The sequence below is a fragment of the Anguilla anguilla genome, chromosome 9, assembly GCF_013347855.1.
Source record: "Anguilla anguilla isolate fAngAng1 chromosome 9, fAngAng1.pri, whole genome shotgun sequence".
In the NCBI taxonomy this organism is placed as follows: domain Eukaryota; kingdom Metazoa; phylum Chordata; class Actinopteri; order Anguilliformes; family Anguillidae; genus Anguilla; species Anguilla anguilla.
The window spans coordinates 18,728,810-18,743,639 of NC_049209.1; the positions used below are offsets into that span (position 1 = coordinate 18,728,810).

Genomic DNA, 14,830 nt, shown 5'->3' on the forward strand with positions numbered 1-14,830 from the left:
TGGGACAGGATTTGGAACAAGCCAGAATGGCCCTGGAAGATGAAGACCTGGAAGAGTCCCTTCCACTCCCAGATGATGAGGAAGAGGACATTTCAGAGTACAAGTTTGCCAAGTTTGCTGCCACCTACTTCCAGGGCACCACCACACACACCTACATCCGACGCCCGCTCAAGCAGCCACTGCTCTTCCATGAGGACGAGGGAGATCAGCTGGTGGGTTTTCCTGTGATCTGGGCTGCCTTCCATATCTGCACAGCACTGCATCAGTTTCATATTCATTTCAGCTTGAAGGCAAGCACTAAACACTGCTCTTCAGAATCCCTAACCTCTGCTCCACACATTCTGGCTCCTTCCCCCTCCCCAGGCTGCCCTTGCCGTCTGGATCACGATTCTGAGGTTCATGGGAGATCTCCCAGAGCCCAAGTATCAGATGGTCATCAGCGACGGCAGTGAGAATATTCCGGTCATGACCAAGATCTATGAGACCCTGAGCAAGCGAACCTACCAAAAGGACCTGGAAGAGGAGGAGGTGAGGAGACAAATGTTGGGGGCTGGGGTCCTGGATGGGAAAAAGAGAGAGGTTTGAGGACCCGGCAATAGATCTGTTTTCAGGAATGACATTGGCATATCTGCCAAGTTTTAACATTTTAGTGTGTTCATTTATTTTGCTTAACCCACCATACTTAATGGAAATACTGTACCTGCAGTAACGTTAGCTTACTCGTAATGTGCATAAAACTTAGAAATCCTACTTCAGTTCTATTTGCTGAAGTCAGAAAAGACCGCTCATTCCTGTTACTGAACTCTTGCTTTCGAGGCTAGTCTCGCCTATTTCGGGTATCATTGGATGACTAAGTGAAACACTGTCATTGTATTGCTGGATAACTGGGAGAAAATATGTTTTTGAAATCCAATTAAGAAAACTGTAGATTCTATGACCTCATAACACCGTAGCACAGGGTTAAAAACTGGAGTTGCTTCAGGTAAACTGTATCAGTTGGTACCCCTGGTAGGGGTTAACCAGAGGCACTAGGAGGCATATCTCAGCAAGATGGAAGAGGGTATAGAAGCGTAGTTTTCCCATGAACAGACCTCCATATAAAGATGACTGCCTTTCATTAGCCAGAACTGTAACAAAACAACTGTAACAGAACAAAACCACTATAATGCAGCATTCTGGGTGACTTAACTGACCAATGTTGTCTCCCACACAGAGCACTCACAATGAAAGTCAGAAGAGGAACAGTGTTCGCCACAAGCTTGTGTCCCTCACACTCAAGAAAAAGTCTAAAATCACAGAGGAGGTGAGTATGTGGGGGTGAACCGCCACACATCTACTGCTCAGGACAACACCCCTCCAACAGCGGCCCTCTTGTGGACAACTTTGATAATAGATAAAGAGCTGGATGACATCTGCCTTGCAACTCTTCCAGGGTTTCATTTTAAAGTACTATTTTCTGAATAAAGTATTAGCAATTACATTTTCAGTTTTGGTATTTCCATATACTGGGTGTACTGAACATGGATAAGAACCAAGCAAAGTCTGTTGATTGCTCCCAGGTGGCCAAGCGTCTGAGTGATGGCGAATACACCGTACAGGTGAACAGTATGCTGGAGGACCGCCCCACCTCTAACCTGGAAAAGCTGCACTTCATCATAGGCAACGGCATCCTACGCCCAGCCCTCAGGTAGGGGACAAAATCTCTGACAGCACCTGCCACAGAAATCCCACACACTAAGCAAAGCAGTTGATGTTTTCCTGTGAGAAGACCTCATTATACTGTTCCTTAAAATTGTGTGTACATCTTTCTCTTTCCCATTCTCCAACCATAGATCTCCTGAGACATCACACATATCTTTACAATTGCAATTCCATCCTTTTTTTAAATATACTTTAAATGTATATTTGAAATGTCTATGTATGAAATGTCCTTGTTGTAAACATAGCTAAGCAATGGTTCTCTTTCTCTCTCTCTGAATACCATATATACCCCAGTACCAGAGAATCTAGAGTAGACTGCTTATATATGTCTATGGTGTTTTTTTGTGTTATTGCTGGTTCCTCTCTGTGTCTTTCCACAGAGATGAGATCTACTGTCAGATATGTAAGCAGCTGTCACAGAACTCATCAAGGACCAGCAACACCCGGGGCTGGATCCTCATCTCCCTCTGTGTGGGCTGCTTTGCTCCCACTGAAAAATTTGTCAGAGTAAGACCAGACCTGGTTTATATCCTAGAAAGATCTTCATCTTAGTGCTTATACTTGTGTATCATGTATGTAATACACCTCCGATGGTTCCTTTCTGTTTTGACATTCTAACACCAAAGAAAAACTAAATTAATTTGTCAACAAATGAATATTCTATGCAGTGGAAGAGGTGTAGGAAACCAATGAATAACCACTGAAGAAATTTCTCAAATATGCTTTTTGTCCTCCACCTTCTTTGTTGTTCTTCTAAAGAATTAAGCAAAGGCCCTTAGATTATGGAAATAAAATGAAAGAATGTTATTTCTGGGCTTTGTTTGAAATGTTTTGTATTTGAGTTTGAGACAGCCAGAAAATCTCAGGACCAGTGAAGCATTTAAACCTGAGAATTAGATAGCCCTCATGTGTTAATGATGTTTCATTAAGCAGTGAAATTTCTCTCTCCTTGACCCGACAGTATTTGCGCAACTTCATCAATGGAGGTCCCCCTGGCTATGCCCCCTTCTGCGAGGAGAGATTGATAAGGACCTTCATGAATGGGACACGGACACAGCCTCCCTCCTGGTTGGAACTTCAGGTGCACCCATCCCTCCACCCGTCACTCTGTGCTGGTCTCATTTATCTCAGTCCACTTTCAATCTTGTTATAATTTCACATCGGGTCTCCATCTATTTGACTCTGTGAGTTCTATCAGTTTAGGAATTGACTGTAAAGTCAAGCAAATGGACCTTCTGGTGTGGTGACAGAATGGAGAAACTGGGTGCTTTAAGCATGCTGTCATCATCCACTTCCCCAGGCAACAAAGTCCAAAAAGCCCATCATGCTACCAGTGACCTTCATGGACGGCACAACCAAGACCCTGCTGACGGACTCAGCCACCACAGCCCATGAGCTGTGCAACGCCCTCGCCGAAAAGATCAACTTGAGAGACCGATTTGGCTTCTCTATCTACATTGCCCTGTTTGACAAGGTAGAAGCACCATTCTGCCCCACTGTAGCCTGAATGTTCTGACCATTGTACCACACTGCACAACCGACCAACCATGCAGTCCTACAGACCTGTGGTTCTTAAAACCTTTATTTCTACAGACCAATTATGAAAATTTCAGTGGAGTGCATAAAACGACTATGTAGCACAATGTTCTGAACAATCTGCCTTAGGAAGGCCAGATTAATCTAAACACATGGCTGCATACTGCTGAGTACAAGTAGCCATAGCATTTATTGCTTGCTCATTGCCGCCTGTATAGAACACTAATCATGCTATTTTTTTCACACCTAGTGCAGTTTAATAATAAACCGACAACATGCACATTTCTCCTAATGCAGTCTGCTTGCCTCTGTTAGATGGTTCATGTCTCTGTGCCACTTTGCAAAGCTGCCCGTACCGCTACCATTTTGATTGATCGCACTGGACCACCTGAACTTTCAAATGTAAACAATAGCAGAAATTGAAATAGATAATGAACACAAACTTACAGTACTACAAACTTATCAATGGGAAGGGTGTACCTGCTTGTTTGAGCAAAGCAATTTTTCTTACTAATTTATATCAATAGTTAATAATAATATTACTAATGCACTTTCCATTACATTGTAACCTTCCCCATGGGCTTCCAGTGGGCACTTTTAATTCACAATTTAAGTGCCGCTGCCATAGGTTTTTGCGTTCCCACCCCTCTGCTTAGGGCTGTTCTGTCCTTTCCACTCCACATAGGTGTCCTCTTTGGGCAGCGGGAACGACCATGTGATGGACGCGGTGTCCCAGTGCGAGCAGTATGCCAAGGAGCAGGGCGCGCAGGAGCGCAACGCCCCCTGGAGGCTGTTTTTCCGCAAGGAGATCTTTACCCCCTGGCACAACCCAACTGAGGACAGTGTGGCCACCAACCTGATCTACCAGCAGACCATCCGCGGGGTCAAATTTGGGGAGTACCGCTGTGACCGGGTGAGGTGACACCTTGGGGGCTCTACTGGGGAGAGGGGTGCTACCCCTGTCCTGAAACATTGCAATGCCATAACCCATTTCTAGATCTGCAGTTATAGCTGGGATAATCACATTAAGAGAATACTTTTCATTACCTGGGTATAAAGCTGTGAGCAAGTGTTGGGTATGAAGTGTTGGCTACACAATATAAAGTATGATGCAATGTTTGAGTTCAATCAGATTGATATGTTGATATTACATTGTTAAATGTTACCTGGGTGAAAATCCAGATTGTAGCTATTTCAGTAATATTGAGAAAACACTACTGGAGTATATATTAGTTGGGCATGAACCTGGGTTAACAGTTCTGTGATAATATGTTCTTTTCTCAATTTATGTTATATCCCTGTGCAGTGTGCACTTTTTTCTCTCCCCTTGAGTCTCTGTGTTGTACTCTGTGCCTCTGCTCCCTGTGTGTGCTGTTTCTCTGTGTGTTGAGCTCTGTGTCTCTGTGCTCTCTCCGTCACTATGTGCTGTCTCACTGTGTCTCTATTCTCTCTGTTGTTTCTCTGTGTCTCTCTGTGTCTCAGGAAGAGGACCTGGTGGCCTTGGCCTCACAGCAGTACTATGTGAGCTATGGGGCTCTGATCCTCCAGGAGCGGCTGCTCAGCCTCGTCCCGTCCTACATCCCTGATCGTGAGATCAGCTCCTCCAAGACCTTGGAGAAATGGGCACAGCTCATTGTGACTGCTCACAAAAAGGTGCTGCCAGTCAAACCAACACCAAGCACCAGTACCAGGCCTCAAGGGAAGCTATCCCATAACTACAAGCCACTTTGTCATATCTTTCCATAATTTTCATAGTCACCATGGTATCAGTCACAAACATGATCTATGCAGGCCAATGCAGCAAAGGAAACCCATCTCCAAATGTGCTTCAGTGGCCAAATGGTGGCACATGATGACTGTAGGGAATAAACAGTGCATTTCTATGGCTCTGTCCCACCTTAAACGTGGGAGAGCACAGAATGGCATCATCCAATCAATACCAATCCAAGGGCGACTCCTGTCATTTCACTTTGGTATTATTAATGATATGGGTGTCACTCAGCAACTGACCCCAGCAAAGGTGCCCTTGTCATGGTGTGCGTGCGTGTGTGTGTGTGTGTGTGCATGTATGTGCGTGTTCATGCATGTGCTTTTATTCCTTGTCTCAGAGATAAGTCCCATTACTTGTACTATTAAGATATTTTAATAGTAGACTGCAGTCTAATCACTGTGATCACAGGAAGGGTTTGTCTTTTTTCCCCATTTTCCAAGGACACACTTCACTCATTTCTTCCCTTACAGATGCAATTTACATGGTCATGAATTTTAATGTGGCTCAAACTTTTCCTTTCATCAATCATTTTAATGGTCTTATGGCCACAGGCAATCTACACACAGAAGAGAATAGACCCACAGAGGATCAAGGAGGAAGTTGTGGATTTCACTCGGTTCAAGTGGCCTTTGCTCTTTTCACGATTCTATGAGGCCTTCAAATTTTCTGGTACGTATATTTAAGCCTTAGTTATTACATGTGACAACAAACTCATACTTATATGTACATATTAACATGCTATGGAAATATATTTAGCTTATCAGTGCTTTTAAAGGCAGGAACAGTGGTGTCCGGGAGAATATTTGCTTTGTTTTCTGGTTACCTTCACATTTCCTGTTAAGCCCCTTATCAGTTTTCCGGTCCAATTGAAATCGTTTTTATTTTTTCCTCTATACAAGGTCCCAGCTTGCCAAAGAATGATGTCATTGTGGCTGTGAACTGGACTGGTGTTTACTTTGTGGATGAACAAGAGCAGGTCCTGCTGGAGCTGTCCTTCCCAGAGATCACTGCAGTTTCTAGCAGCAGGTGTGGTACACCCACTGCAAATATCTCACTGGAGCGCAGTGTTTCTCTACTTTTACAGTGGTATCGTTGTTCCCTAGACTGTGAAGACCCTGCTCCACAGAATATCTCTACTAGTCACAGTGATATCATAGGTGCTCAGAATGCCACTAGAATCTTCTTACTACTGAGGCCTCATTTATAAAAATGTGCTTGGATATACACTTAAACTTTAGCTTAAGATCATTTTCCAAGTTGTTTTCTAAATCTCAAATGAACTTCAGTTTGAACTCGTGATTTCAAAAGAGAAAACAGAATGTTTATTTAATTATTTATTTATTTTTATGAAAGAGGAGGTAAGCTCCAGGGGCAGAGTTTCACATTGGCTACCATCAAAGGGGATGAATACACCTTCACCTCTAACAACGCTGAGGATATACGGGATCTCGTGGTCACCTTCCTGGATGGCTTGCGAAGGAAGTCAAAGTTTGTGGTCACTCTGCTGGATAGCCCCAATGCACGTGAGCACCCCTCTTATTGACAGCTTGTCCACAGTTCACATGTGCCACATATAAAAAAAACTTCACTCCTTATCACCACTATGCACCATCATATGCACCAACTGTAATTACCCCTGCATATCTGTAATGGTGTCTTTTCTAGAAAACTCTGTGATGCTGACTGCCTGCAATGGTCCCGGAATTCTGTGTGTTTCAGCTAGGGAGGATTCCACGTTCCTCAGCTTTGCTAAAGGTGACCTCATTCTGCTAGACCAGGACTTCACCGGCGAGCAAGTGATGAATTCGGGATGGGCACATGGTGTCAACGACAGGACTAAAGAGAGCGGTGACTTCCCAACCGACCTAGTTTATGTGCTCCCATGTGTCACCAGACCCCAGTACGATCTTGTGGTCAGTAATCTCTTACACATCCCTCCGTCTGTCTGTCAATATTTGCAGTAAAATGTACATAAATTAAACAAAGTGTGTGCATTAACTTAGTCCCACCCAGATATTCATTTGTGTGACAAGTCCTCTGCGATCCTTTTCTATCTTTGTGACACAGGCCTTGGTCACCATGTCCCCAGAACAGCGTAGGCCCTCGATCAGCCTGTCGCAGCTAGTGCTGGCTGAGGGAGTGGAGAAGGTTAAGCCCTATACCCTGGAGGAGTATTCATATGACTATTTCAGGTGCCCGGTTGGCCTCATGCACAGAACCCTTCATACACGATGTTGCTATAACCCCATGCTGCTGTAAGCCCTCTGTTCTTCCACAGACCCCCTCAGAAAAGTACTCTGAGCCGAGTGATGATCACTAAGGGCCGGGTGAAGGATCAGCTGTGGTGCTGCACCAGGGAGCCCATCAAGCAACCACTACTCAAGAAGGTTCTTAACCATGAGGAGCTCTCCCAGGAGGCCTGCATGGCCTTCATCTATATCCTTTACACTGAGATCACACTGTAGTTTCACACTGTTTTGCACTGGGTCTCATCTTAGCCTCACACTTGCATTGGATCTCTTCATAGTCTCATCATGCTTCATGTTTTATTGTATGCAGTAGTATAGGTATTTGATATTCAGTATGCATGACTCCTGCTCCAGTGTGTTCTTCCTTGATAGCTACTGCTGTACCTATCCTGAAGTACATGGGTGATTACCCATCCAAGAGAGCGCGCTCTGTAAACGAGCTCACTGACCAGATATTTGAAGGTGCATTGAAGGCGGAGCCTCTGAAAGATGAAATCTTCAGCCAGATCCTCAAACAGCTCACAGAAAACCACGTCAAGTAAGTAATCTATCATGACAGCTATCTTCTGAGATCATGAAAAAACAGTTCAGATTTCTTATATGACTAATGTTCTCCAAGGGTATATACGCACATGTCCTGCAAAGACATGGACATGACTATCCATAAAAAACAGATTAAAAATAAATAAATAAAGCATTGGGCCAAATCTCATTAAGTTTGTAGGAATAGAACAGATCTTGGAAATGAAATTACAAGAGTAAGGGTAATGAGGTGTACTCCTGAAGTCAAAATAGGGACTTCACTTTTTTTAAGTACACTGATTACATACCCTTTTTATGTGGGTATTTAGCAAGTATCACAGCGAGCATTAATTTTTCTTCGTTCATGTGTTTTGTGTGTTTCTGTGCATCCACATTTGTTCCCATGTTCTGTGTATGTTCACAGCAGTGATTACTTTCTCCATTGTCTCTGTATGCTCATCAGAGTGCAGCATATGTTGATGTTTGTGTTTCTGTATCTGTATGGATGTGACCACAGTGGGGGGCCTTGGTGTGTTTGGTGTACTTTGTGTGCTTTCTGTGAGTTATGCTATGTGCTGAAAGTGTATCTGTGAGGCACAGCTGTGTGTAGATCACAGCGAGGCATCTCTGTGCTGTCCTAACAGATACAGTGAGGAGAAGGGCTGGGAGCTGCTGTGGTTGTGCACAGGGCTCTTTCCTCCCAGCACTGTGCTCCTGCCCCATGTCCAGAGGTTCCTGCAATCCAAGAAGCACCACCCCCTCGCCCCCGACTGTATGCAGCGGCTGCAGAAAGCTCTGCGGTAACTCTTTTCAGAAATTTTTTAAATGAGCAATCCTATTCAAATGGATGCATGTAAGCATGCAGAGACTTGAACACAGGGTATCAAATTCCTACATGCACAAAGGGCTGTAGAGTTTTCTTATTCTGATTTCTTTGGTGTCACACAAAAACTTCTAATCCAACTAGTAATCCCATCTTGTTTTTATTTGTTTATCGTGAACCAGAAATGGGTCCAGGAAGTATCCCCCACACTTAGTGGAGGTGGAAGCCATCCAGCACAAGACCACCCAGATCTTCCACAAAGTCTTCTTCCCTGATGAAACAGATGAGGTGAGGATTTCACGTGACTGCTGGAATGTCGCTAACAGGAGGAGGTAGTGAACCCAACAGGGAATTAAACTAGTGACCTATTGCACATGTACAGAGTGGTAAGAGTATTCAAGTTTCTGTTTAGTAGATGGCTGTATAGGCCACTAGATACAGTAACTAAATGTAAACAAATTTTGTTCCTTTTTTTTGTTTACAAAAATGTAAATAAGTTCTGAAGAATAATGAAATAAAGTGAAAACAAATGTAATTTTCAGGTTTTTGAAGTGGAGTCAAGCACAAAGGCCAAGGACTTCTGTGTCCGCATCTCCAGCAGGTTACATCTCCAGTCCTCAGAGGGCTTCAGTCTGTTTGTGAAGATCGCCGATAAGGTACCGTACAAGCCGCAGGCGACATTTCCACCTGCCGATTGTGAGACTGAAATGTGATCCAGTCAGGTCAAGTTGTGATGAATGTAAATATAAGAAAGAGATAATATTGATAATATTTACGATTCATCATTTCATGATGTTACTATTTAATCAATCTACCACTCAATGTAATTTTTTGCTGTCAGATTGAGGTGTGATTATCACCATGTACCATATTAAGATTTATAGGATTTGTGGTCAATTTCTGTTCTTAAAGTGCTACCTGTTTATTTTGTCATTCTTTTGGTGTATCAGGTGATCAGTGTACCAGAGGGTGATTTCTTCTTTGACTTCGTCAGACACCTCACTGATTGGATCAAAAAAGCCAGACCAGCAAAGGATGGTAAAGTATACCTACTGTATCTTTCTGTTTCTTAATCTATGTTACAGTTGAGACCAAAAGTTTACAGTATATAAACTTTGGAATTGCATTTGTTTCTGTTCTGAAATTGATTTAATTATTCTTATGTATTTGTACTTAAGATTTAGACCTGTTTCATTTTTGCTATAAGCTATATGAGTGTTCTTAAAGAGCAGGATGAGGAAGCATAGTTTCAAAGGAGGCTCTGAGTGTCTTCAACCCTCTAGCTCATGTAGTGAAGTACATTCAGTTAAACCACAGCAGATCTCTAGGGCTCACACTGGTTAATCTGATGTCAATCCCATCTTTTTACTCTTCCTCTAGGTGTAGTGCCTCCATTGACCTATCAGGTGTTCTTCATGAAGAAACTATGGACCAACACTGTCCCAGGGAAAGACTCCATGGCTGACTGTATGTTCCATTACTACCAGGTGAGCAGCAGATTAATGGCTCAGTATACATGCGTGTTAATACATGCATGAGTGTGTTTCTCTGTGTATAAGACACACTCACCCTCCTGGTTGTTCCCTGTCCAGGAACTTCCTAAATACCTGCGAGGTTACCACAAGTGCTCACGTGAGGAGGTCGCCCAGCTTGGGGCCCTCATCTACCGTGTCAAGTTTGAGGAAGACAAGTCTCATTTTCCCAACATTCCTAAGATGCTGAAAGACATGGTGCCCCAGGATCTCATCCGCCAGTTCTCGCCTGATGACTGGAAGCGAGTGAGTGCAAGGCTTCTATGAAAAGTTTACTCTATGAACATGTCCAGTATCATCTGGCACTGTTTCTCCACCTGCAGCCCAATCTTCATAACAGTGCTGCATAAATCTCATTGTGTGGAAAATAAATTCTACTGGTCGATACATATTTTACTCTTTTTGTCATTGTAAGTTTCAGTGTAATACTGTATGCATAAACCACATTAAGCATTGTAGAAGTGGTGTTTTTATCAATGGCAAATCATGGCTGCTTGCACCAAATAAAGAACTGTCTGCTTGTTCACTAGCATCTTAATAGATATTTACATATTCTTGATAGGCTAAGAGTGCACACTGGTGATTTGATTTACGTCAATGTAAAGAGCGTGTCCAGATTTATAGTCCAGTTTCACCTGAATTTTGCGCCTGAATGCAGTCTGATTTCAGTGGCTTGACCTGTTCTCATGTCTCCTGAAGTCTCTTCTATAGTGTGCTCATTGGTTCTTGTGTCTATGTGCAGTGTATCGTGGGATACTTCAACAAACAGGCAGGAAAATCCAGAGAGGAAGCCAAGCTCATGTTCCTGAAAATCCTTTTTAAGTGGCCCACATTTGGGTCTGCCTTCTTTGAAGTAAAGGTAATCTGTGTTTATATATTTTTGCATAGATTGTTAATTTTACATCTACTTCAATAAATTACTGAACCTAAAGCTAATAGACTCATTAAAAAATTGGAAACAATTTAACGGAGCCATTTCATTTGACTTTCAAAAATCTATTTCACAGCAAACCACTGAGCCAAATTTCCCAGAGATCCTGGTGATAGCAATAAATAAGCATGGAGTCAGTTTAATAGACCCAAAAACCAAGGTGGGTGAAATTTTGTAGCTTTCTGTGAGTGTGTGTGTGCGTGCGTGCGTGCTTGTGCGTGTGTGCGTGTGCGTGTGCGTGTGCGTGTGCGTGTGCGTGTGCGTGTGTGTGTGTGCTTGTGCATGTGTGTCCACATGCAAAATGTGCTCATATTCTGATTCCTTGCAGGACATCTTAACCACACATCCCTTCACCAAGATCTCCAACTGGAGCAGTGGCAACACATACTTCCACATCACCATCGGCAACCTGGTGCGGGGCAGCAAGCTTCTGTGTGAGACCTCACTGGTAAGAGACCTGCTCTTTCCGACATTAACATTAACAGTAAAAGTGAGAGCACTCTACTCTATAACCAAACACTGATATGAAATATTTAAATCAGAAGCAAATCTGTTATTGTTCCTATGTATAAGGTGGCTGTGGGTTCCAGTGTAAGAAACAGCTATTGTGCTGAACAGCATGATAGAGTACACAACCAGAACAGCAATAGACATATGTGAATAAAAACAGAAGCTGTATATTAAATTAATTAAAGCAATTAAGTCAGTAAATGAATGATGGCAGTTAGATATTGTAATGCCCAGTGATATTAATGGAGGCATATGTGGCTGGCTGCCTGCAGGGCTACAAGATGGATGACCTCCTTACTTCCTACATCAGCCAGATGTTGAGTACCATGAGCAAGCAGCGCAGTGCTCGTGGCAACAGCAACTGAACGCGTTGCAGAAGGATGTGGAGCTCCTGTACCTGCTATACCCCTCTAGGATCTGCCCCTCCCCACTAACTCTGCCAATTTGTGAGCGTTAGGCCATATTCAGTATTTCTGAGTATTTAGTATTTTCTTTCTAGTGTGATTAACGCACGTCAAAACACACACACCCACTGCTTTGGCCGATTTTGGCAATTTTCAGACCAACATCGTGATGGGAAAGAGTTGTGAGGAAAGCTTTTGGGCCTTGTTGCATTCATGCACACAGCAGTCTTTGATCTGGTTCTGGAGCATTTGAACCTTCTGTTGTTGGACTCAGTAGTGGCCAAGACTGTACCAAAGCCATTCTACAGGCTAAAGAAATGATGACAACTGTAACTTTGGGAAAAGGTTTGTGTTAACATTTGGAGAATGGTACGTGTTAGCTTGAGTGTACCTTCACTCAATTGCAATCATGCAATTGAGTTTCATCAGGATTTAGCCATTTTAATTCCTGCCTTAAAAGCCTTAAGGTACTGCTTTTCTTTTTCATTTTAAGGTATTTTAGGTCATTTTTTAAATTACAACATTGTTTAGGTTTACATGTTTCAAGTAATCAGTCTATTTATGCTTTATTAACTGATTTGTGTCCTCAGTGTCTCAAATACAATCAAAAAGTAGTGATGCATTTATGAATGCATTGTTCCTGATTCAGGTGCTATTGAGAGCAAGACAACAAGCACAAAACATTATTGCAAAGTTTTACACTGTTGCAGTAAATTTGTGGCCAGTTTCTTTTTCTTTTTTTACAACCCCCGAGTCACAACTTTCCAGATATACTGTCAATACATTCAGATCACACTTTTCTACAGTAAAATGTTTTTGAAGGCATGTTTACTAATCGACAAAAACACATTTTCACAACCTAAATATGACTTATATGGCAATGGTATGGGGTGCCATATAGCATTCTAATTAAAATCCTTTTCAAGAGGGAAAAGCTTAAAGCATAGATCCTGTGCTCTCAAAGCACAGTCCATCATGGCTTTCTAAACTTGCACAAAATCTAGGTTTTAGTCTAACAATAACTCTAAATTTCCCTTTATTTCCCCATCACCTTTTGTTTGGGGTGTCATTCAGCTACTAATTAAAAAGGCACCTCTGATATCACAATTAGACACCATAATAGGCCATACAAGCTCATTAAGAACAAATCTGTTTTGGTCTGGTCTTAAATTGACTATTGGCCTTTTTTGTGGAAGCTAAAGAATACTTGGCCAGGGTTTATTGTAGCCCTGTGAACTATCAAGGGATGTTATGCCCTGTTAATTATTACAGCAGACATTATCATAATCATAAAAAATTAATCAGCTACTCTTTTTTTAACTTTAAGTCTTTTTCAATTTTTCACAAGTATTAAAAAGACAGATTTAACAGAAAAAGCATAACCAACAGGTTCCTATCAACCCCCACCCCCAGTCCCCACTCAAAATACTGAACATTACATCAGACATCCAAAAAAGAAGAAGGTGGGAAAAACATAAATAATGGGTTATGTTGTCAACTTCAACACCCTCAACAAAGGATGGCTATGACTGCAAAATAGCACAGAATTTCCTAGTAGAACCTCTGATAGTACAGTATATCTAAGATGATACATGATCTGTCTGATCCAGTGAGCATATGTTGGCGGGATGTGGTCTTTTCATTTGAACAGTGTGGCCAAGAGAGAACAAAAGGCCAACATATTCATTTTGTAGCTATTGAGAGGGGCACCTGCCAGGGCCACACCAAATAGTGCAATTAATGGAGGTGGGTCTTAAAGATGGATTTCCAGAATTTATGCAACTTTGGACATGACCAAAACATGTGCTAATCTGCTAGTCTTCAGACACATTTTTTGAGAAAACTTGATGCTGACCTTGATGTAGAGCATGGAGAACAGAGACTAAGAACTTCAGTCCACTGGCGGCCTACACTTCCAAGTGCTCTGGTAGAATACCAAGTGTGTAAATGGGTTACTGAATGTGAAAAATGTGAAACTGTAAACATTGTAAGGGCCCATGGAGGAAGACGTATTATGAGACAATAATGTAAATATTTGAATCAATTCAGTCAATTGATTGATATAATTAATTTTAATCTTCAGTATTTTATTTGGAGAATATTTATGACATGATTTTTTATAAAATAATCAGTGTTATAGTGATTATCATATTGAACATTGGATACCAGATTGATTGGCAACCAGTCAAGAGGTACTAAATAAAGTGTTCCTTAAGTCACTTGTATATGGTATATACTGTACACATATCAGTGCATCTACATTACATAAAGAAATGCTATTCAAACTGTGAGGAATGTGATAAACTAGCATTTCATAGCAACACTGTGTATTTTGCTCTCACAAAGATGGCAAATGTCAATAAAGGTTCATGTTCGTGTTGGCACATATTACACATTGTATCATGTTATTGCCTTATCCTCTGGACCACACACATTTTGTAATTTCTGCTGTTTTTAAAATATTAACAGATAGGACCATTCTATTTCTGTTCTGCAACACATTTTGTGAGCAGAACATAGGAAGCTGTACCTCTTTTTGAAGATTTTTTCTGAATGTTCGCTGCATACCTAGTGATTGCAGTTATTGGGCCACTTGGACACACTAATACCATTTTCTTAGTGGGATCAGGGCTCATCCCATTCTCTATGGCATGAAGCAGAAGAACATCCACATACAGTACACCCCAGTTATAGATAATAGAATATCTATTACCCTAAATCAGGAGAATTAACCAAAATCGACATTATAATGTTGAGTACTAAGCAGCGATGCCATCAGTATTAAAATTGTGATTAGTGTCCCTATATGCCTGTAATATTCCCTAGTGTCCCTGGTGTGGGTGTAGACAAT

The 14,830-nt window shown here is 41.9% G+C and overlaps 1 protein-coding gene across 1 annotated transcript in view; it reads left to right on the forward strand.

Annotated features, from left to right (window-relative positions):
• The window catches only part of LOC118236224 (unconventional myosin-VIIa-like), a 35,516-nt gene extending 21,318 nt beyond the window's left edge, over nt 1-14,198 (forward strand). The window contains exons 24-49 of the mRNA XM_035434419.1: nt 9-212; nt 364-528; nt 1,214-1,303; nt 1,560-1,687; nt 2,082-2,208; nt 2,663-2,782; nt 3,002-3,175; nt 3,923-4,150; nt 4,720-4,890; nt 5,560-5,677; nt 5,908-6,034; nt 6,362-6,531; nt 6,728-6,921; nt 7,076-7,200; nt 7,287-7,444; nt 7,642-7,795; nt 8,424-8,579; nt 8,785-8,890; nt 9,145-9,258; nt 9,553-9,640; nt 9,983-10,089; nt 10,195-10,380; nt 10,877-10,993; nt 11,142-11,225; nt 11,394-11,513; nt 11,848-14,198. Of these exons, the coding sequence (XP_035290310.1) occupies nt 9-212; nt 364-528; nt 1,214-1,303; nt 1,560-1,687; nt 2,082-2,208; nt 2,663-2,782; nt 3,002-3,175; nt 3,923-4,150; nt 4,720-4,890; nt 5,560-5,677; nt 5,908-6,034; nt 6,362-6,531; nt 6,728-6,921; nt 7,076-7,200; nt 7,287-7,444; nt 7,642-7,795; nt 8,424-8,579; nt 8,785-8,890; nt 9,145-9,258; nt 9,553-9,640; nt 9,983-10,089; nt 10,195-10,380; nt 10,877-10,993; nt 11,142-11,225; nt 11,394-11,513; nt 11,848-11,940 (3,624 nt within the window). The 3' untranslated portion in view covers nt 11,941-14,198. The remainder of the gene's footprint in view (nt 1-8; nt 213-363; nt 529-1,213; nt 1,304-1,559; nt 1,688-2,081; nt 2,209-2,662; nt 2,783-3,001; nt 3,176-3,922; nt 4,151-4,719; nt 4,891-5,559; nt 5,678-5,907; nt 6,035-6,361; nt 6,532-6,727; nt 6,922-7,075; nt 7,201-7,286; nt 7,445-7,641; nt 7,796-8,423; nt 8,580-8,784; nt 8,891-9,144; nt 9,259-9,552; nt 9,641-9,982; nt 10,090-10,194; nt 10,381-10,876; nt 10,994-11,141; nt 11,226-11,393; nt 11,514-11,847) is intronic.
• Nucleotides 14,199-14,830: the final 632 nt, after the last annotated feature.